This window comes from Cyrtonyx montezumae, unplaced genomic scaffold, assembly GCF_038088225.1.
Source record: "Cyrtonyx montezumae isolate F1298 unplaced genomic scaffold, pur_monq_1.0 scaffold_3, whole genome shotgun sequence".
Taxonomy (NCBI): Eukaryota; Metazoa; Chordata; class Aves; order Galliformes; family Odontophoridae; genus Cyrtonyx; species Cyrtonyx montezumae.
Window position 1 is genome coordinate 74,644,549 of NW_027072034.1, and position 21,431 is coordinate 74,665,979.

Genomic DNA, 21,431 nt, shown 5'->3' on the forward strand with positions numbered 1-21,431 from the left:
ACAAACAGTTTCATATGCACAATTTGTCCTCTATGAATGCCATGGCAGATTGGTTTAGAACCAGATTTCACAGCCTTCTGAAAAGTCTTCTGAAGTCTTCACAATCTTAAAATTTTTCTTCTGAAATATCCAACTGTTATCATCAACTTTTAGGGAAAGTTTGGCCAAAGCTTATAAGGATTTACCATACTCCTTACTGGTAGGAAACAACAATAAGAATTCACACTACTGTTAGAGAATCTTGACAGCATGAGTTCTACCTACAACCTCATTCTCATTTTCCAGAACTGCAGTATGAGAGTCTCAGTTCTTAATTATCATAATCCTAAGAGATCTTTTAAGCTCAAGGCACCATAAAAAGTTGAGTTATTTTTACAGCTCCAAAAAACATTCCTTGTCACCATTAATCTCACATGCTATGATTCATTAGCTGATCTTCCCTTTCAAGGAGTGTGTATGTAGGAGACAACGGTAAGACAACTTCTTAAATGTCCTGACAGCTCAATTCTCTTTTGATCTTCATTAGTCTTAAAAGCCACTTGCAGTCAAAAAACATTTGCCATCAGCTTGGGGATAAAAACTCGTACATCCTACCAATGACCAAAACTTTGCTGACTTGCTTGCAGCTCTAGACAGAGCAGAGTTCTCCTCAGTACATTAACATTTGGTTTGATACTCCATTCTCACTTTTTGACACAAATAGTAATTCTACAGTACTTTGTATTCTGTGTGGTTTTAGTGCAGACATTACTTTACGCTTCCTCAATTCATATACAGAACCAGTGACATTTTCAGTAAGTTTATGTAACTCTGGCACTGTTTCTTCTTAACAAACAGCCACAAGTAATGTCCTAATATTCAGTTATTAAACGTGCTTGAAATTAAACTAGGGAAACACTGAAATAGAATTCAAGAAAGGTATAAAGAAAAATCAAAAGACTGGAAACAGACAATGTGCCTTTTTTTTTCTTTTGCCCTCCATTTAGCCTACCTCTGTCACAGACTGAAAATCCTACTGCACTTTTCCCAGTCTCAAAAAGCATTCGTCAGCAGTGCTGTCAACCCCTATCTTGATCTAAGAAAATATTTCTGAACACATACTTCGCCACCACAGCCTATTCTTTTTCAACCTCAAGATTAAATAACTATAGTATTTACTGTTTTACTGTACCGTACACTCTACAAACCACAGATGACACAGAATGCAATGTTGGTAAACTGCATAGCTCAGTGTGAATGTGACAGTAATGCCCTATATAACATGCAGTACCTGCTAGTTTTTAACCTCTAATACTTTAAATGGTATACAGTTTGCTTTCTGGACAGTTATCTTCTGTTTTCGATACAGAAATCCTGTTGCAGTACCAACGGTATTCAATAAATGCGAGCTGAAGTTCTATACTTGGCTAAGCAAAGTATCCAAACAGAAGGCTCCAGGTTATGCTTCCCAATAATTCATTTAACACAGGTTGAGTATTTCCTGCTGTTCTATTCCCTGTTCCACTTCAGTCTGTAGATCAAACTCAAGAAATTAAAATACTGTTCAAACACTGTTAAAATATTGACCGTCACACTGTGCACTGAACTATGCCTGATGTATTGTCCTTTCAAGGAAGCACGTGAATAGATCGGCAACCTACTCTTGCTTTATTTTTCCTTCTCACTTCAGTGTAGAAGAAAGCAATTACTGCACTTAGACTTGCTCTTCAGAGGCAGGCAGTGCTATGCCTTATGCCTGCAGCTGACAAGGTCTCTGCCTAGGGAGCTGGTCTCAAGCACTTCCTACTATTGGCCAACTCCATGAGAGCGATCCGCCTCGTAGCAAGGCTGGGTTGCAAACAGGCAGAACCAGATTCCCCAAGTAGAAAGTAATCAATTTGCCTGTCTACTACAGTTGCAGAAGTCAGCTTCTCTCTCGCACTGCTGCACTTGAAGATGAGCCCTTGGACAATTACTTAAGGACGAGGAGCAGAAAGCATGCTGAAAAGACTTACTGGAATGCCACTCAAGACACAGTACTTGAGCAAATATTCAAAACAATATTTTTCACATTACACTCAAGCTTACCCTCAGGAGTTCTATTCTAAAGGATAACATAGAAAGACTGCCATCAGCACAGGATTAAAAGGTAAAAGCTTTTCTTTTACTCAATATTTTAAAAGTTGCAAATAACAGAAAAAGGCTGTGTAGTCTGTCAAAGTGTCAAGATGCACAGACAGTGAATGTCAACCCTGAAAATAATTGGATAGAGCACTGGGTTAGTATCATCTCAGAGCTCTACTGCTCATGCACAGGAATGCTAAGCTTTGAGGCAAGTTTTATGCATAAAACCTCATTCCTTACTGAAGGCATAAGAGTTATCTTAGAGGATAGAGCTTGATTTTAATTTTCCAAAGCAACAGAACTTCATATATATCAATATACTGTGTTTAAGAACTATAAGTAGTATATATCAAAACACACTTGAAAGTGCTGTTGGTGTATAACGTTGTTTGCCAACTCCAAGGCTTTCATAAATAAAATCATGTTTTACTTATTTCAATTTCACAAATTATACTTGGAACCCTCTTAGTGTAACAAAAAATGCTATTTATGAAAGAAACAGAGAAAAGGAAGGCACCAAATGCTTTTATGTCGTGGAAGATTTTTTTAAGCAACTACAGAGCTTTTGAACTTTATTTTTAGAGTCATGGGAAACAGTGTGGAAAGGGAGTGTATGTGTGCATTGGCACAACTGACATCTACACTTCAAAATTTCCCTCAGAAGCCAGAAGACATACCAGTGAAAAACAGCATCTGAACATGAACTATGTGCACTCATTGCCTTGTTTCTAAAATGTAAATTACTCAGCAAATAGTGAGCAAGCAAGCATTAAAATTTACTTCAAAATCCAAAAGATTTGGCAAAAAAATCCAGTATAAAAAGGACATACTTTTCATTAAAAAAAAAAATGTTAGAGAAAAGTCAGAGAAAATGCAGAAGTTATTCTGCATGAGTGCCTGCATGTGTTTATTTTTTTGGCTTACAGGCTTGGAGTGTTTTGTTTTAAATACATTTGCTGTATTTTCCATACAGTAAGAACACTGAAAACTACATAGTGTACAGGCAGGCTGTTACAAGTAATATGTAAAAGTGTCTAGAGATACTATTTTGGGGTTTAATTAGTTATCACAAACCCAAAAAGTTTGGTCAAGTCCACATGCTTGCCATAAAGATTACTGACCAAATATCCTGAAGGGATACTGTGCTCTGAATACTGCAGTATCAGAATTTTCAATTTTGAGTAAAAGTGATTTCAGGAAAATGCATCTTTAAGAGAATTATTTATCTGAGATTAAGAACACTGGGCTTTAAAGCTACTTCAAGAAGCCACAGCTTTGAGCGTGACTGAACAACAGTTCCTCAGAACACAAAGGCAAGAGGGAGCTTTGAACATAGAATATTTATTTTCCCTAGTTTGTTTATTATGACTTCTATTGTTACACACACACATACACACAAATACTTGAATATGAGGGTAAGATATGATGAAAACCTAGTGAAAGAGATGCTCCAAGATCGTCTGCCTACAAACATCACTTAAGAGTTTGTGTATGTGTAGTTGCAGGGAGATCAATTTCTTTAATTCATCCTTTTCCCTAACTAGTTCCTCCAGTTCTAACTATTCTCTTATTTAAATGTAAGACTCTAAACTCATCCTGTTTACAGTATCTTTAGGCAACACTAGAGCGATCTCATTCTCATACTACCTTTTGAAGTGGTTAAAAGAATGACAGAAGTTTGTTTCACTTTAGGTAAATGACCACATTCCCAACTTGTACCTAAGACCTACACTAATTTACCAAAAGTGTATTTCTACAACACACTGCTTTGCCAGCAGTTTAATCCTACCTACTAATCAAATGGGCTTTACCCAAAGAGATCTGAGCTTATAGCCAGGATATTGTATTTAAATTCCAGATGTTTAAATGAAAAAGCAGTATGTCATACTGCCACGTTTTTGTATAAGAATTAAAAGAAATCCCTGAAAATATGTATTGTTTTATATACTGTATTTCACCTTAAATATGTTCTTTAGTTTTAAATAAGAGATGCTCCAGACCCTTAGCAACCAGAGAGAATAACCTACAGACTAACAGATTTGCAGGGTGTAATTATTGTTTCGTCAGTCAGGACTCAGTGATGCATACTGCTCCTGCAAGTGTAACTTATGTCAGTTCAAAGGCATGACCTTAACACCTTTCACTGCCCACAGTTTCAGTGGAGAACCTGAGAATCACCATCTGTACACAAGGAAATAGTGACAGACCTCTATCCTCAAGTCTTCTACACACATTCAAAACAGGTTACAAAACTCCAAGGGTACAAACTCAGTTTTGTCACCGTTTCATTATGCATCACTGAATCAAATATTTCATAAAAATAGTAATATCACCACATCTCTCTAATTGATATGGAAGAGGACTGGCAGCTGGAGAGATTGGAAAGTTTAAAATCTCCTAATACAGGTGATTTGAAACCTACCATATTCTTCAACCCTACTACTACCAAGGTCCATAAACTTCTACTAGTCCTTTATCATCTTCTCTCTTAGTGTTCTTTTTCCATATCACACAACGCTATAGAACTGCCCTAAGACAACTGTACCTCCAACATCTTAAGTGTGTTACAGACTTCTGGCCAAGAACATCTGAATTAATTTAAATAACTAAGGTCTATTTTCTGCCCTTAATCTCTGCTGAAGTGCTTGCTCTAGCAGCATGGCTTAGTGACAATTTTTCAGCAATCTTCGACACATTTTTACTTATGAAATTTTGTTGTGTGAATCTCCTGAATACTTGGATCTGTTTTGTTATATCTGAATCATACATTTTCAGTCGGTATCAATGTTACACCCCTTCCCATGACCTATTTCACATTAACTAAAGAACTCCCAGGATACATCACTTCAAATGCACCATTTCTGTTCTCCTCCAAATTGGTCATTTGGAGGTCACTCAGTTTTCTTCTGGCAGTTCTGGTGTGTGATATTTTCTCAAGGGTACAAATAGCAAGATCCTATTTCCTTGACATCACGTAGCAGGCTGTGATGAGGCAACATGCTACAGTTTACACAAACTGCCTGTACATGTTAAAATTTCTTTAAAATACTAATAGGTATCTCTCTCATTCTAATTCCCCACACTGAAAATGCAATTGATTTTGCACTATCATATAATATATTTTGATTGTATTTACCTACCTTGCACTTACAAGTTGTGCCTGTTTTTGGGCCTGTACCCAAGGTAAACTCTCTGCCTCTGCTGTTTTCCTGTTGAACAACTCCCACACTTCCCATAAACTGAAACATGAACTTAGAACTAGTCTTAAGTATGTTTTTCCAAGGAATGATCATCTTAAACATGATAATTTAAGGGGATATTTTCATCCAATTGCCTTACTTCCTGAAAAGCTTTGGTTTAAGCACGTTTTGCTTACAAGACAATTAAGCTAGTATACATATATATATATATATAAAATATATATAATTATATTAAAATATATTTAATATATTAATATATTAAAATTATATATATATATATATAAAGAAAAGAGAAAATAAATCTAACCTGTAACAAATTTGCTTACTTTAGTTGCTTAAAATGTATCCTGGAGTAATAACACAAGATTCTAGAACACAAAACATACTGTTTCTTTTCTTGTGAGAATAAATGAAAATACACTTTTTTCAGAAAAATTTAAATTACTTTTCAAAACCCCAGTCTTCCCCACAAATTACTGAGTGAAAATTAAGCTTAAATGATATGTATGCTTCAGTAACTTTTTATTAAGTTGATAAACCTAAGATACGTAAAACAGCAATCAGGTTCCAGACCAGAGTATGGTCCCAAACATGACACAAAGCCAATGCTGTCAGAAAGAACAGTTACACATGTTTATTTTTTGTTTGTTTTTTGCATAATATAACAGAGATGCAACTTAACTCCAGCCTGGAAGCTTATTAATTAAAAAATTACTTTTAAACTGGAATTCCTTTAGGATATATGTTCCCTGAAAGCACCTTCTACCTAGTCCCCTTCATTGACTCATAACTAAGGAACAGAAAAGCAAATCAACCCTTATTTTTATTGCAGTTGTTTGGTGGTTTCTTTTATAAAGTTGTTTTAGCAGAGGTAATGATGTTATCTTTGAAAAGAATTTAAGGCATATTTTATCACCGTAAAAAATTAACAATGGATAATGGTAGTCAACTTATCAGTTCTCCTAGACAGTGTGTAGATGTTCTTGTCATTGTAAAGACTATCCTAGCCACATGAGCCATCACTTTGGAGAGACTCATAATCCTGGTAACACACTGAAGTTACCAAAAGGCCAATACTCTTGCAGTAGTACCCTTAAGATATTTGACAAAGATGTGAAAACTGCTCCTAAACCTCTCAGTAATACATAGGAAGATGCCTACCCAAACAAATACAAACTGAATCACAAGTGGATCCAAATGATAACTGTGTGTGCAGGGACACACCACAGTGACATTCAGCACGTGCGTTCCTACTCTCCTTTCTCTGCCGAATATAGTATGCATATGAAAGCTGGTCAATAATCCCTAATCTCTAAGTACAGTTTATGTACTGGCAAAACTGACCCTGACTTTTCCTTTTCTGTAGAGTATCCTTTTCCCCTCCTTACCCCCATCCACTTTCTCCCTAAAATCATCCTATAGCCCCTACAGGAAGGTTGCCTTGAGCAAGTGAGACATGAAGCAATTTAGAGAGGCAAACCTGTTTTTCCTTCAAACACATATGTGTGAGTTTAACAGAGGAATTTAGGAATTTAACAGAGGGAACCTTTGTTTTACACTGTATTTGTGTACACTAAAAACATACAGCAGTAAAAATTTCCTACTATGTGAACAAGACAACAACAATGGGGCAAGTTTTAGCACAGATAACTGTCAATACATTTCATCAACACAAGCACAGAAATGTTTGCATTTGTGAGAGGTGACTCCGAGGCAAAACTTCAGGTTGGAGTCACTCAAGGGAATACTGGGGAAAGAGAAATAGAAATAAATCCAGTGCAAAACAAAAGTTAACGTGTCGATTTCCCAGTAGGAAATCTTTCTCTGAGTTTGATATTGCTGAAAAACGTCAGACAATGGGATTGGGGTTTCTTACACAATCTGCAAAGAGCTCAACACCTTACACATCTCTTCAGGACACCTGCGGAATTAGACCACAAATTGCTACCCATATAGTCTAATGCATCAAGGCAGGGAAAAACATTCTCAGTTACAGCCTGGTGCCAAGCTCACTTAATTCATGGAAAAGATCCCAATGACTTCAGTAGACTGAGGATGATACCTCCAGGTCTGGTTTTGATCAGATGCCAAAGTGCTGCATGTGCTGGAGAAGACATCCTCCTCAACTTCAGTAAGAGGTATTTACTTCCCTCTACTACTATTAAGCTCTGGATAATCCAAGACACAACTCTTAACTAAAAGGAAACAAAGCTTACATTCACAGCATGCTTTGCAGCTGCAACAGGTATCTTTGTTTATGGAATACATTCCTATCTTAAGGGAAGCTTAATGTTTTTAAATAAAAAGCTCCAACAGTCTGAAACAGTTCGGAATTCTTCCATTTCTAACCCAGGAACGTGGTGTTTGACTGACACTGGCAAGTGAACTGCTATTTACGAAGTGCCCTTATGGTGCCCTGTGAAATTGGACACTTTCCTCCATGAAAAGCGGTGCTATCTATCAAGAGAACATAATCCCCCAGGACAGCAGAAACAAAGCTCTCCTCTGCAAACAGATGTGTGCATGTTTCCCAGCTCTGTAACTTAGGCTGCCTTTTGGCAGGGAACTTCAGCAGCTGCACATCTGCAGAAGTGAAAAGCTTTCAGCAGAAAATAAAGAGGAGGATCTTATTGCTCCCACATCTGCAAAGCAAGCTCAGCATTTGTTCCTCTCCAGATGACACCCTGATGGGTTGATTAAATCATTCAGACGCATGCCTATACACAATGCTTGCAAAATACCAGGCCTGTGACAGCATCTCACCTGAACTGCTTACAGTGGTAACATTGTCAGCAAGAACTTAGCAAGGACTCTCACAGTGTACTAAGTGAAAAGTGCTGTTCAAGGACATTGCTAATACAAAATGATTCTATAGAATACAACTGTGTACATGAGATCATTAGTGATTAGGGAGACACCTAAACAGGTGTTTAATTTTAAGCACATGCTCGAAGTCCACTATCTTCAGTTAGACTGGAGCTTGTGTTGCCTGAATCTAGACTCAACTTCTCAGAGTGAAAATGATGTATTGCACTGGGAGACAGGGAGCTCTTCTGGGGAGGTTTAACCGTGTGCTCAGATCTGTGCATCTGCTTAAATGATTTGCCAAACTGGGGGCACTGCAAAGAATATTTAAAAATAGAAGGATCACAAAAACACTATTCTTGAAGTGAAATTTAATTATAACATGGAACACCTAAGAATGTTAAATGGTTCTGGCTACAAACAGCATAAGTCCTCTTCCCCTGAAACACTCTTTCAAGCCAAATGAACATTTGCACAAGTGACTTAAAAGGCAAACCTTGAAGCATCCCAGTGGTGGAACAACAGCCTCACGCTAAGTGTAGAAGAAGTCTAGGTGATATACAAGCTCACAGAACATTTAATTAGTGAAAACTTTTACTTGTCACTGTTGCTAATGCTGTCTGTCCAGCTAGCTCTCAGGAATTAATGTTATTCCAGCTTCAGCTGGCTTCCCTGATCCAATACTCACACAAAAGATGAAGACAGTATCAAGACTCACAAGTGCTCATTCACTGAAGGACAAAATTCCTTCAAACTTCTGTTTGCCACACTGTGCTTGATTGCCCCTCAGCATTACTGTGAGGCAGCACTTCCAGAAAAGGCAGAAATAAAGTCATTGATAGACATCAATACTCTAAAGAAAGGAGTCCTGGTATTAAATACCAGATTGAAAACGGGTTTTTAATGGGTTTGAAAAATGTCAGATCCTGTTTGAAATAGTAGAGCAGAGAAAGTTGGAACTGATTGGACCCAGGCATTATTTCAAATGTAGGGAAAACTAAGTCACTCAAGAGATTTCCATCTATGTATTCCCTTTACTCAGTTCTAAAAGAACAGTCATATTCTTCCTGTGTTGGCAAAAGCTTTAATAAGCCCTTCATCTCAACTGAAAGAACAGGATGCACCCCTATACAAACAATCCAGCACAAAGGACAACAACACAAAGGACTCCCTATATGAACCAAGTTAGTTAGGAAACACTCAAGAAGTCAAGCCAACTATTTCCAAGGTTACCTATGTCATGAAGACATCCTTATTTATTTGAAACCAGCATGTGTTCCAGTTGCAATACAGCCTGCCACGTTGCAAGCAAATTCAGAGGCAGGTTTTGAAGGCAGTCCAGATAGGACATAAGATATGAAAGCAGGGTTCCATTGCTTACATTCCACTCCCTAGTGTGAGCTCAGTGTTCAAACATAACATAAAAAAAAAAAAATCAACTACCTGAAGTGCTTTCTGCTTACTTCTTTATAAGTTTGAGATTTGAGAATAAACTGTTTCATTTGCGGATAACTATGTGATTCATATTTTGCAAAGTCTCCTAACAGTCATGCAATTCTGCTGCTTTTTATTTTATATTTTCTCCCCCTCAAGGAATTCAAATATTTCAAGAGCAGTGAACCCAAACCATCAATAAGTAGATAATAATTGTTAATAGATACACAAATTGAAGGTCAAGCCTAATTCTTACGGTCCTGTGATCGACTCATTTCAAAGCCACAGCAAATTGAACATGAGAAAAATCAGTGACTGACTTTTGGAGAAACTGTGCTGTGTTCTGATGGAGTAACTAGATGACTACATGCACATTTTACAGCTTTCCAGTAATTACTTGAATTTCCTTAGATACAATAAAGTCTTGCCACCTCACATAAGCATTAATGGTGCCATTAGAACTTGCTTTTGATCACAGGACTGTCAAGCCATGTTAAATTAACATGGGTCAACAGGTACGTTAGGCTGTTCTAAAACAAGATTTTCAGGTCAATTCTCCAAAGCCTTGCTCCTTTCAAATGCCCCACACTGAACTTTCCCCACAGCAGTCCTGGTGGTGCCAAGCACTTGTGAAACATTTCAAAAGAATGTAACATCAAGGAAACTGCTGCTTTTTGCTGTGGGAAACACCACTAGTTAAGCAATGCGGAGGAATTACTGTAATAATATAAATACATGTTGTATTTTTCTCCACCCTGGAGTAATATTTTCCAAAAAATTACTTGGAATTTTGCCTGACTGTTAACTCTCAGTACAATACTGTAGCTTTCACTATCTACCTTTTTTTTCTATTTTATTTTTTTATTCTCCTGCAGTAAATCAATAAACATTATGTTCATATCTTAAATAACAGAAATGGATTGAGAAGCTTCAGGGGAAATCAATAAAAAAAAGCAGTAAGAAACCTGCACTACAGTACAATATCAGCATTATTTCTTACGATTGATCTCTGTATGTTTGAAGTTTTGTTTTTAAGCTAATCTTCCTGTAGATAGCCAGGTTTAAATCTCTGGAAAAAACATTCACAATGTTCAGCTCTATGACTTAGATTATGGAAAAAAAAACTACTTAGGGACCTTAAATACAGGTAAGGGATCAGAGAAACTGCAGAACTATCATGTAAAGTTATTCTAACATAACAAAATTGTTTGCACATTTGCAGTTATTAGACCCATGCCGTGCAGCTATTACAAAATGCATTCTTTTGGATAAAAGAATGAAATACTGCATTTGCTTACTAAAAAAGATTCTCTAGAATTGGGACTTAAGAGAATAAATGTCTATAAAACACAGTCATATAGGAAGACTACCCTGAAACCTTTAAAAACAGCTAAAAGATACTACTTGCACAGTTTATCATCTATGCCTGAATAAATCCATGAAAAAAAAAAAACAAAACACATTTGACTTGACCAGAAAATCACAAGTAAAAATTTCGTAGTCTTCTAATCCTGAACACCTTTAACAGACTGTCAGTTTCTGATTTTAGTCCAAGGAAAACATTTATTGGAAGTTTAAGAATATATTTTCATCCCTATAATTTAAGAAAAACATACATCCAATGGAAACTTTCTCTTAATTAAAAAAAAAAACAACAAAAGACTGCTGAGTTACACAATATTAAACATATGCATACACACCACATTTTTGGAGTCCACCTACAGAAATCAACAGACATACACAAGATAGGTGACCCACCCTCACTAACACGTTGAACTGTCAAATCAGGCAGTATCTCGTGGAAATAATTCTTGCTCTGAGTAACTGAGATACACTGAACAGCTCAGGATTAACAGAAACTTGTTGCCCCTTAAAGAACTTCTGAATTGTTGACGTTTTTAAAGAGCAGTTACCACTTATTAACAGAACTCTGAAAGGCCAAACTTCTTTGTCGATGTGAATACCACTTACAGTATTTTCCTACCTCAGGCCCAGTGCAGCCAGTCTCCAATGGAGTCTCTAATAGCCATTTTCTAATGGGAAACTGTCAGTTATTCCCTTTGGCCAAAGTTTTGCTCTGAAAGATCTGTGACATCACTTCAACTGCATGCAAGCTAATCACAAACTAACCTTTTATTAGATTTATACAGAAACTTGAAAATAAAAGCCCAATGCCAATCAAAGCAGCAATGACTAATACTTTTGATTTGTGCAGAATGGAGCAATTCTTTTGTTTACAGGGCAGAGGATTAAAAAAAATCATTCTACTAAAAAAACAAGCTCTGCAGTAGATACACAAGAAAATGCAGGGTATGTGTGTATGGTATGCATCAATTCCCTAAACTCAAGTTCATTAATATGACTCAAAGACTTCTAGAAGCTGTGTGCTAGTTTGAATATCTGCAATATTCCAAATAACTTTTTTTACCTGAATAGAGATCTCACAAAGAAAGGAAATATTTAAAAACAGACAAAAGGTCTTGAAAATTCAAACAAATAATCCTTCACAAATACTTAATTCAGTGGCATTCATAGGAAGAAATGCTCACAACAGTCACGTTGTGTGTCAAAGTTACTGAAAGGTAAAGCTCACAAACCTTTTGGTCCAATTCCCGGTATGCAGTACAGTGAATTATACCCCAGAAGCATGCCATCCCACTTAAAAACCAACAAACAGCTCCTCCCAAACTCCTATTCCACCTAGCACAAAAAAGTTCTTTCTCCAAATTTAACAAAGAAATATTTGCATTCAGAAATATGCTTAACACTTTTGTTTCTTGGAGCTTCCCAGTTAATGTTTCAACTGTGTGCGTTACAGGTTACAGATACGTCTCCATGGATATTGCTGCATTTGAGAAGACAAGCACACATTCAACAGTGGTCATTTTTAAAAAAATATTTATTTTAGTATGGGCATAAACCAACTGCAACAAGCTGCTGACTTCTAAGAGTTTGTTTTTAATTTAATTTTTTTAATAGAAGATGTCTTCTAGCAAGTCCCTAAAATATTTTTCTACGTTCAAAATCAAACTTGGAAATTTAGATTGACTGCAGAGGTCAGGCTGAAAGCTATATCCACAGCCATTTGAAGGTAATGTTTCTCAGATTTGCTATAAAACCATTCCCACTAGCAAAGTTGGTATCAGATTAACAGATCTCTGTTCATGTAATTCTCAGAGTGAGTTTAAATATCTCCAGTGAAGCTTGCTCAACAGTTAAGACAGAAAACATAACTAAATCCACTTTCTAAGAATCATTACTGAATTGCATGCTAACATGTTGTACAGAATACATAAGTAAAAATTATATTAAGATCACAAATGACAAGGTAAAATTACAGTAATCCAAAGAAGCTTATAAGATCTTCAAGACTCAATATTTTTTATATTGGATCCAGTTCTATTTAGTATTTTCATACTAAACCATGAATTCTGGCTAGCTGTAGTTTACTACTTCAGTTATCATCAGTTTAACCCCACAGATAAGGGAAGGCAAGAAAAAAGGAGAAAAAAAAACTAGCGTGGCTAAACTAGAAGTTTAAAATAGCATACTGAAGTCAAATTTCTGTTCCCTTAGACAGGTTGTCTTAAAGGCTTTAGTGCTTGTTTGCCACTGAAGATAAAAGTTTGTTTATATTTCCATAAATACTTAAAGTGATTCATCTTCCCTTCATCAAATAACAAATGATGATAAAACTTCATAAAAAATTGAGTTACTCATCTTTTCCTTCACAAGATAGAAATCTTCCCTGCATACCATATTCCCAGTAATTTTAAGTCCTAGATAATAAACCACAATCTATCACAAAAATTGGATTTGGCTACAAATTACTGTTGTGGAAAAAGCAGATAATAATAAAAAAGCCAAGGGAAGATTTAACTGTGCATATCTGAAGATAAACTAAAAACTTTAGGTCATGATTAAGTCTTACAGAAACTGGATTAAAGGGTAGATTGCTCTGACATCACCTTCCTTGTACTCATAACACTCACTTGTATTCATATCACTCAAACACTTTCAATTGGCTGCTAATTTTACCTGTGTACAAAAGGAAATAGCTCTGAGTTCCAAAACTACTTTTAATACACATAGGCAACTGCTAACATGGATTTTCTTTACAATTTGATTACAGGGAAACAAGCAAAATAAATAAATAAATGAATACAAACTGGAGCTAACTCCCTGTGTTGCAAGAGAGGCAAAGAACAAAGAAAAAAACTGAGCACAAAAACCATGAGAGATCGCCTCCAGGAGCTTAAACTGCGAGTCAAGGAACTACAGACAGCTGGAGAAAATAACTGTCCACCTGCACAAGAAGAGCAGGAAGAGTTTGAGCAGCAGGCCATTATTTATGAAAGGGAGCCTATAACCGAAAGGCACTTTCATGAAATCCAGAAGCTTCAGAATGAGATCAACAATTTGGTGGAGGAAGTTCAAAAATTCAGTCAACAACAAAAAAGTCTACTATCTTCGATGAGGAGGTTCAGTGTTCTTAAAAAGGAATCTAACGCAGCAAGAGAAATAAAAATCCAAGCAGAGCACGTACGAAAAGGTTTGGATGAACTGTCAAAAACAGTGAAAAAAGTTGAAAGTGAACATGGGATATCACGTGCCATAGCAAGAATTCTAGCTTCCCAGCACACTTTCCTGTCCCGCTGTTACCTAAACGCTATGCTTTCATACAACGAAGCTATAACAGCCAAGCAGGAGAAATGCAGAAGATTTATTGTTCGTCAGCTTGAAGTAGCTGGGAAAGAGGTGACTGAGGATGAAGTCAATGACATGTTCCAACAAGGGAAATGGGAAATTTTCAATGAAAATCTACTCACTGAAGCCAAAATTACTAAAGCTCAGCTTTCGGAGATCGAACAGAGACACAGAGAACTGGTCAGCCTAGAGAGTCAGATCAAAGACTTGAAGGAACTCTTCATCCAGATATCGGTTCTGGTGGAAGAGCAGGGGGAGGTGATCAACAACATTGAAATCAGTATGAACAACACTCAAGAGTACACCCAAATATCTAGAGAAAAATTTGGACTTGCAGTCAGGTATCGAAAAAGAAACCCTTGCAAAGTAATATGCTGCTGGTGTTGTCCATGCTGCAAGTGACAAAGGAAATTAATTTCCTCAATAGCTATAGTTCCTATGTAGTGAACTGAACTTATCAACCAATCCCAGGATCCTTGTACTGCTTCATTATTCCTTCCCTTTTTTGCTTCCACACACTCATTCAGGAAACACTGCACCAGTTTTTCTACACCGAGTTCAAAGACTAAAATGAGATCTTCACCTGTGCCTAAATTTTGTGGCTTTCACAGAAGTAGATGAACTAGAGAAAAAGATCAAACAAGAAATATAATGCTTTCTTGTTCTTCCACTCATAAGAACAAAACAATGTGTCATCATGTCATCTGTGATTTTGGGAAACATCAAAATTATTGTGAATCTCAGACAGGATTCACAAGACTGATGGAATTACCTTTTATAAAGTAATAATTAGTTTTCTTTTAATTACTGTGAGGTTTTGTTTCCTCAAGTGCTCATATTGGTTCAAATTTATTCCCCCACCCCCACTCCCCCAGACTTTAAATAGTTCAAATAAAAATAATACATAAAGCAGACAATCTAAATAACAATCAACAAACTGATGTAAAAACTGTTTTCTGATGTATTCTTTGGTTATCAAGACTATGTGAATATTGACACCTTAGAAGGTTACTTACAAGTCCATCCTGGCATGAGGAAATAACGCTCATATTACTGTAGGACAGTATGCATTGCTTTGGGGCATGCAGAACACATTGTTATTTATTTTAATAATGCATTTCTGTATTGCTTAGAGAGATTTCTTACAGGTTTTGAGCTGGTATTTTCTGAAAACATTAAATAACATGAACAGTAAAAGACCATTTCAAGCCTAGAGGACATTTGTTATCAGCCTGATGAGAATCCAAGTAATAATAAACTGACAGAGATACTTTCAATTACTAGGCAGACACCTACCAGGTAAGTGTAGGGGAAAAATGATACTTCTATTACTTTGTGATGAGAGGTGACATTACTGTTGTCTAGCCTACACAAACACGCAGTTGCTTCTGCAGTTTCACTTTCATTAGTAATAAAATAAATACATAACAACAAGATCCCTCCATCCTTTTTAAAAATGTCCATAATCTAGAAGCAGAGAATTACTTTGAAAGGAACCTCTTGCTTTGCTTCTTGGTCAAATCAGGACAAGCATTTATCTAGTTGCATCTCTTGTCTATCCCCTCTCCACATACCACCACCTCTCTGAGAATTGTGTTCCATTTTCTCTGCACCTCCCTATTATGCAGCAGTAGGATTTCCCCCCCTTGGTTTCTTCCTACTTCTGAATAAATGCAGCTCTCTTGCATCTCCTCAGATCACATACTCCAGCTACAGTTCAGACTCACTGTGGTATAATCAACATTTGTCTTCACTGGCTTTCTTGTAGGGAAGCAAGACATTTATTCGTACTAAAGGAGTGGCTCGAAAAACTAGTTGAGAGTCTCAGAACACTAAATGGTCCTATGAAATTCTGTAATTTTGTATAAGCCTAGGATCCTAATTTAAGGAATGCATAATAGGTATCTGAATTAATAAAAATTAGTATCTTCCCTTAGTAGCTTAAATGAATACAGAATACATCCAAGAGGGCAATATGGTATGTACTGTTAACTGTTCTTGAAAAATTTAGATCAGTCATCATTTTAATTTGTTTCCCTTTTAATGCTTTAAATTGCAATGTAGTTTAATCATTATAGACTACATATGCCAGATACTCTACATTTACAGATATGAGTGTGTCAGCTGCTACCACTTCATTCCTGGAGGACTTGCAATGGAATCCAGTCTGAAGATGCTAGCAAGGATTACATAAGAATCAAACTTGTTTATTTTTATATCAGCTTCTTTTGAGTCAGACTGATGGCCACACACCCTCCAGATTTCAAGTACACCAGGGTATCAACAACACTTATCTATTTCATCATTTTCTCTCTATTTACTTCTTTATTTCCCTTGTATGTTTCTTTTTACTGCAGTTTCTCAGGTTTCCACTCCTTATAGTGCCATTTCCACATAGAAATGTAGGTGTCTACACATCACCAACATTTTTACACTTATGCACAGAAATATATATTTCCATGTGTGAAGGCAGTGTCCCTGCATCAAATATTACAAGGATATTTAAAAAAAATTAAAAATCACACTTTGCAGTGGAATTTGGACAATTAAGATGGTAAACTCCCATTATTTCATGAAAATAAGTAAGCAGTTTTTCCTCTACATTTGCTAAATGTAAACCTTCAGTAGGAAAACAGTATGAGGTGCTTAAAAACTTATCTGCCAGATTTCCATATACATAAAAGACTGATCAACCATTTAAGCACTTAAGCATACCACAGTTGAAGCTGAAGAAGAAGTTGAAGAACTACTGGATCCCTTCACAAAACTAAGATACTGCAAGAGCAAGTTCTGCTCAAAGACTGAAGAGGGTCAATTAGATGGCAATAACATCAATAAAATAAGTTTAGTCATAGTTAGACTCACTTAACAGACTCTTATCAGCTGCTGACATGGAACAAAACCAGGGCTAAGTACCAATGAAATGTGCGGGTTCTGTGAAGGTTCAAACACCTACATAAGCTCTATTACTGAATTAGAACAGAGATTTGTATGAGAAAAATAAATAAAAATGAAGTTATATTTGTTTTGAAACACTAAACAGTTGTCAACTGTCATTGTTCATTTTCAGAAGAACAGATCTGAGTTAAACTAGTTGGATTAAGATGGCTTTATCACCTTCTCCATACTACTAACATTGAGATAGAAATGGTAGTTAAAATCTATTTTTCAACATGCATACCATTAGCTTACATATAACCCATTTCATCAAAACAGATTAGAAAGCATCACTCTCAAACCACCAGAGTATCACGATCCCTTTTTAGCTTTAAGCATAGACACTTCATATATACACTACAGAAACACACAACTCCTGAATTATGAAGGTCTCACACCCACCAAAGATTTTGTTCTGAGAAACCATTTTCAACTTTGAAGTTACAAAATAAGCCATGAAAATGGCATTTGTTACTTTTTTGTTGTTGAATTTGACAAAATATTACTTCCAGTATACCACAAAAGATACAGAGATAAATTAATGACTTTTTGTTTTGTGAAAGAATATCTAAACCTTTTGAAAGTTCAAACAAACAAAAATTCCCACTGCTTAAACTTAAAACACATGCACCAAAGCAAAAGCAAATACCAAGTACTACTAAAGTAAGTTTTCTTTAATGAGATTTTACTGATCATGCATCAGTAGCACCACCACGTGTTAGGTATTTATTACTGAATCTGTACTGTTATGGTAGAATATAAACAATCATTTATAATTTATGGAATAGATGTAGGTCAAAACAGAATCATAGAATGGCTTGGGTTGCAAAGGATCTCAAGAATCAAGATCCAACTCCCCTTGCTACAGGTATGGTTGCCAGCCATTAGATCAGGTACTTGATCTAATTGCCCAGGGTCCAGGCCTTAAACTCCTCCAGGGATGGGGCATACAACCTCTCTGGGCAACCTGTTCCAGCATCTCAACACTCAGTAAAAAAAAGTGCCCTCTGACATCTCATCTAAACATCTCTTCCTTTAGTTTAAAAAAAATTCCCCTTGTCCTATCACTATCCACCCCTGTAGAAAGTTTACTTGCCTCACGTTTACAAACTCCCTTTAAATACCAGAAAGCTGCAGTAAGATCTCCTTGCAAGCTTTAGAAACAACATTTTTACAAGTAGCCATTTCAGACTTAGGCAGTCTTTAACCTATGGTATCATTTGAAGCATTACTAAAATCTTTAAGAGCTTAGAAAAAAATGTATATGTGAAATACTGAAATTAAAATAAATACCCCTGAAAAAGACTAAATAGAAAGATGTAATGCCAGATGCAGTGAATGGTTTTAGTAGCATATTATCACATACACCTCAAGAGGGAAAGCAGCAAGCAAGAAAGGAAAGAAAGAAGTGTCTCTGTTAACTAGTACAACAGTAAGATAACAGCACAAGCAAATTCTTCAGAAAAAACATCTAACTAAATGCAGTAGTGTTTAGATACTTACACTAACACGGGTTTCCCTGCTATCTTAGGGCTGTTTAAAACTTCAGCCATGGCTTCCTTCGTTTCTTCCATTCTTTCAATGTCACTCGAATCCACAACAAATATTACACCGTAAGACTCAGCGTAGTAATTTCTCCATATATTCCTAATTCGTTTTCCACCTCCTAAGTCAAAGATAGTGACTTCAAAGTGTCCCTGTTTAAGGTCAATCTTGGAAAATCCAACCGTTGGAGCTACATCTTCAGGTGACTCTGTCAGAGAGATAACAGAAGAACTTTTTACTGAAGTTTCCTTAGTCATTTAAAGAGGATTTTACATTGTTATTTCTGCAGAAAATAAAAAAAATGTACTTTTTAAACCTATGGAGCAAGCTTTTAATGTTACTTGACAGCATGCTGCTAACCATGTATCGTACATTAATATTTTACTTCTCAGGAAATTTTATATTAACACATTACTCTCAACCAATTATTTTACACTGAGATAGGAGCACCAGGGGAAAGAAAAAAAAAAAAAAGATTCTTTAATACTTAACACCACTGTTGATGGGAATTGTGTTTTTTAGTTTTACTAACAGATCCACTCCCCGGGATGCTCCCATCTGAAGAATACAGAACAGTACATAGCAGTTATATGGTATTAAACCAAGTCTGAGAAACAAAACAAAACAGTCAATGCATTATGACCTGGGAAGCCTTGTGAGGAAGAGGGAGAATATGCTCATCACACTATACATGAGGATTCAGAATAGGCTACCCTGACAGAGCAGCTTAGGCCAACACTACAGCAAGAGAATGGAAGATCTGTTTCTGAAAGACACCAACTTTAAATGCAATCTTTGTTTTGGGGAATATTTTACACTGCGAGCTGTATTTACAGTACTTGCCTATACAAGAGAACAGTGAGACCACAAAGGCTTGCTAAGGGTGAAAGTTAGTAATGATGCAGAATTTAAGGTGATATTGCTGAAACTTTTAGTCCTGTTGTACTGCAAGGTTTGACAATAAACAGACTGTGTGAAAAAACAGCATCTTCCGTATAAGCTGCAAAATCGTTCTGGCAAATACAACTGATGAGTATGCTGATTTGCCCATGTTTAAGAACCAAAAAACATTTGGAGATGACTTCGGCTAAAACCCACCAATCATAACTGCTGCTTCCTTGTGTAGACTGCATAACTTGTACAAAAATGCTGTTTCTACCAAGCTTGAAAAAATAAAAAAATAAAATTGAAGGTTCTAACCTCTGCAAATCCTGAGAGAACAATTCTTATTTTCCTTAAGACAAACACTGTTCAAGTGTTGGGAAATAGTCACAGAAGTCAGAATTACCTTTTTATGGAGCTTATCTTTAGAAATATTTGTATCTTCTTTTTTTTTTCCCTCCCTCCCAAAAAAAGGACTTTCAGAAATAGCAGTAATTTTTAGCTGATAATGGCGTTAAAGTTGATCTTGAAACAGAACGGAAGACTAAATAATGTATTCATATTTTCATAGTAAAGGTTCAGGAGCATAAATGAGAGGTTATTCCTAACTTTATTCGTAACTGAGCCAGTCAGGGAAGTTGCATAACAAGCATAAACAGGAAGTCGACACAAAGTCTATCAAAACAATTTTTAGTAGTCTCTTGTGTAAACAAGATGGAAGTTACTCAAAAGCCCCATCTCACAAGTAAAAAATACCTTAGAGAATATTTGTTTCCAGAAGTACAAGTTTTATCTCAAATTATATCCTGTTTGCAAGTGATATTGGGCAATGCAAAGTACCCTTCAAAAGCAAGTGGTCTCTTACTGAACTAAGTGCCTACAAAACTGCTAGTACTTTTCCAGACAAATATATATATATGATATATATATATTTATAAGTGTATATATATACAGATAACATTTTATATATACAGATAACATAACCAATAGTTTTAGTGATATACATACACATGAAATTTCATTTTTTTGAACCTTTTCCTATTTACTTATCAGTGATCACACAGCATTTGCAGGACAACCAAGAGGTCAGGGCCAGCCAGCATGGGTTCATGAAAGGGAGGTTCTGTCCAACCAACCTGATCACCAGCCTGCTAGATGAGGGAAGAGATGTTGATGGAGCCCACTTAGACTTCAGCAAAGCCATCTCCCACAGTATTCCCCTGGAGAAGCTGGCAGATCATTGTGTGTACTCTCCAGTGGATAAAAAACTGAACAGCTGGGCTCAGACAGTGTTGAAAGGAGTTAAATCCAGCTGATGACTGGTCACTAATGTTGTTCCCCAGGATTAGTATTAGGGCCTGTCCTGTTTAATATCTGGTGATCAGGATGTGGGGATTGAGTACACCCTCAATAAGTTGGCAGATGACACCACGCTGGGAGAAAGTGTTGATCTGCCTGAGAGTAGGAAGACCCTACAGAAGGAACTGGATCAGTAGGATAAGCCAATTGTATGAGATTCAACAAGACCAAGTGTCAGGCCCTGCACATCAGACATAACAATCCCAGGCAACATGAAGGGTCTGGGGAAAAGTGGCTGGAAAGCTGCATGGAGAAAAAAGACTTGGGAGTTAGTTCACAGACAGCTGAACACAAGCCAGCAGGGTGCCCAGGTGGCCAAGAAGGCCAATGGCATGCTGGCTTGTACAGGACATAGTTTAGCAAAAAGAGCAGAGAGTTAATTGTCCTTCTGTACTCTGCACTGATGAGACCTCACCCCAAGTACTGTGTTCAGTTTGCAGCCCTCACTACAAGAAAGAC

General features: G+C 36.6%; 2 protein-coding genes across 4 annotated transcripts in view; one reads left to right on the forward strand and one right to left on the reverse strand.

The window, feature by feature from the left end:
- The window catches only part of ARL13B (ADP ribosylation factor like GTPase 13B), a 39,007-nt gene that overhangs the window by 14,397 nt on the left and 3,179 nt on the right, over positions 1 to 21,431 (reverse strand). The window contains exon 3 of the mRNA XM_065741937.1: positions 18,690 to 18,939. Coding sequence (XP_065598009.1) covers positions 18,690 to 18,939 — 250 coding nt within the window. The remainder of the gene's footprint in view (positions 1 to 18,689; positions 18,940 to 21,431) is intronic.
- Positions 1,890 to 15,102, forward strand: STX19 (syntaxin 19). 3 transcript variants are annotated; one of them, XR_010622519.1, is made up of 3 exons: positions 1,890 to 2,128; positions 7,220 to 7,441; positions 12,361 to 12,626. XR_010622519.1 is itself a non-coding variant. In XM_065741935.1 (2 exons), the coding sequence occupies exon 2, from the start codon at positions 13,776 to 13,778 to the stop codon at positions 14,649 to 14,651; it is 876 nt and encodes a 291-aa protein (XP_065598007.1). In that variant the 5' UTR covers positions 1,890 to 2,128; positions 13,675 to 13,775; the 3' UTR covers positions 14,652 to 15,102. The 3 variants fall into 3 exon arrangements, 1 of the variants encoding a protein (XP_065598007.1); XR_010622520.1 differs by lacking the exon at positions 7,220 to 7,441; XM_065741935.1 differs by lacking the exons at positions 7,220 to 7,441; positions 12,361 to 12,626 and adding an exon at positions 13,675 to 15,102.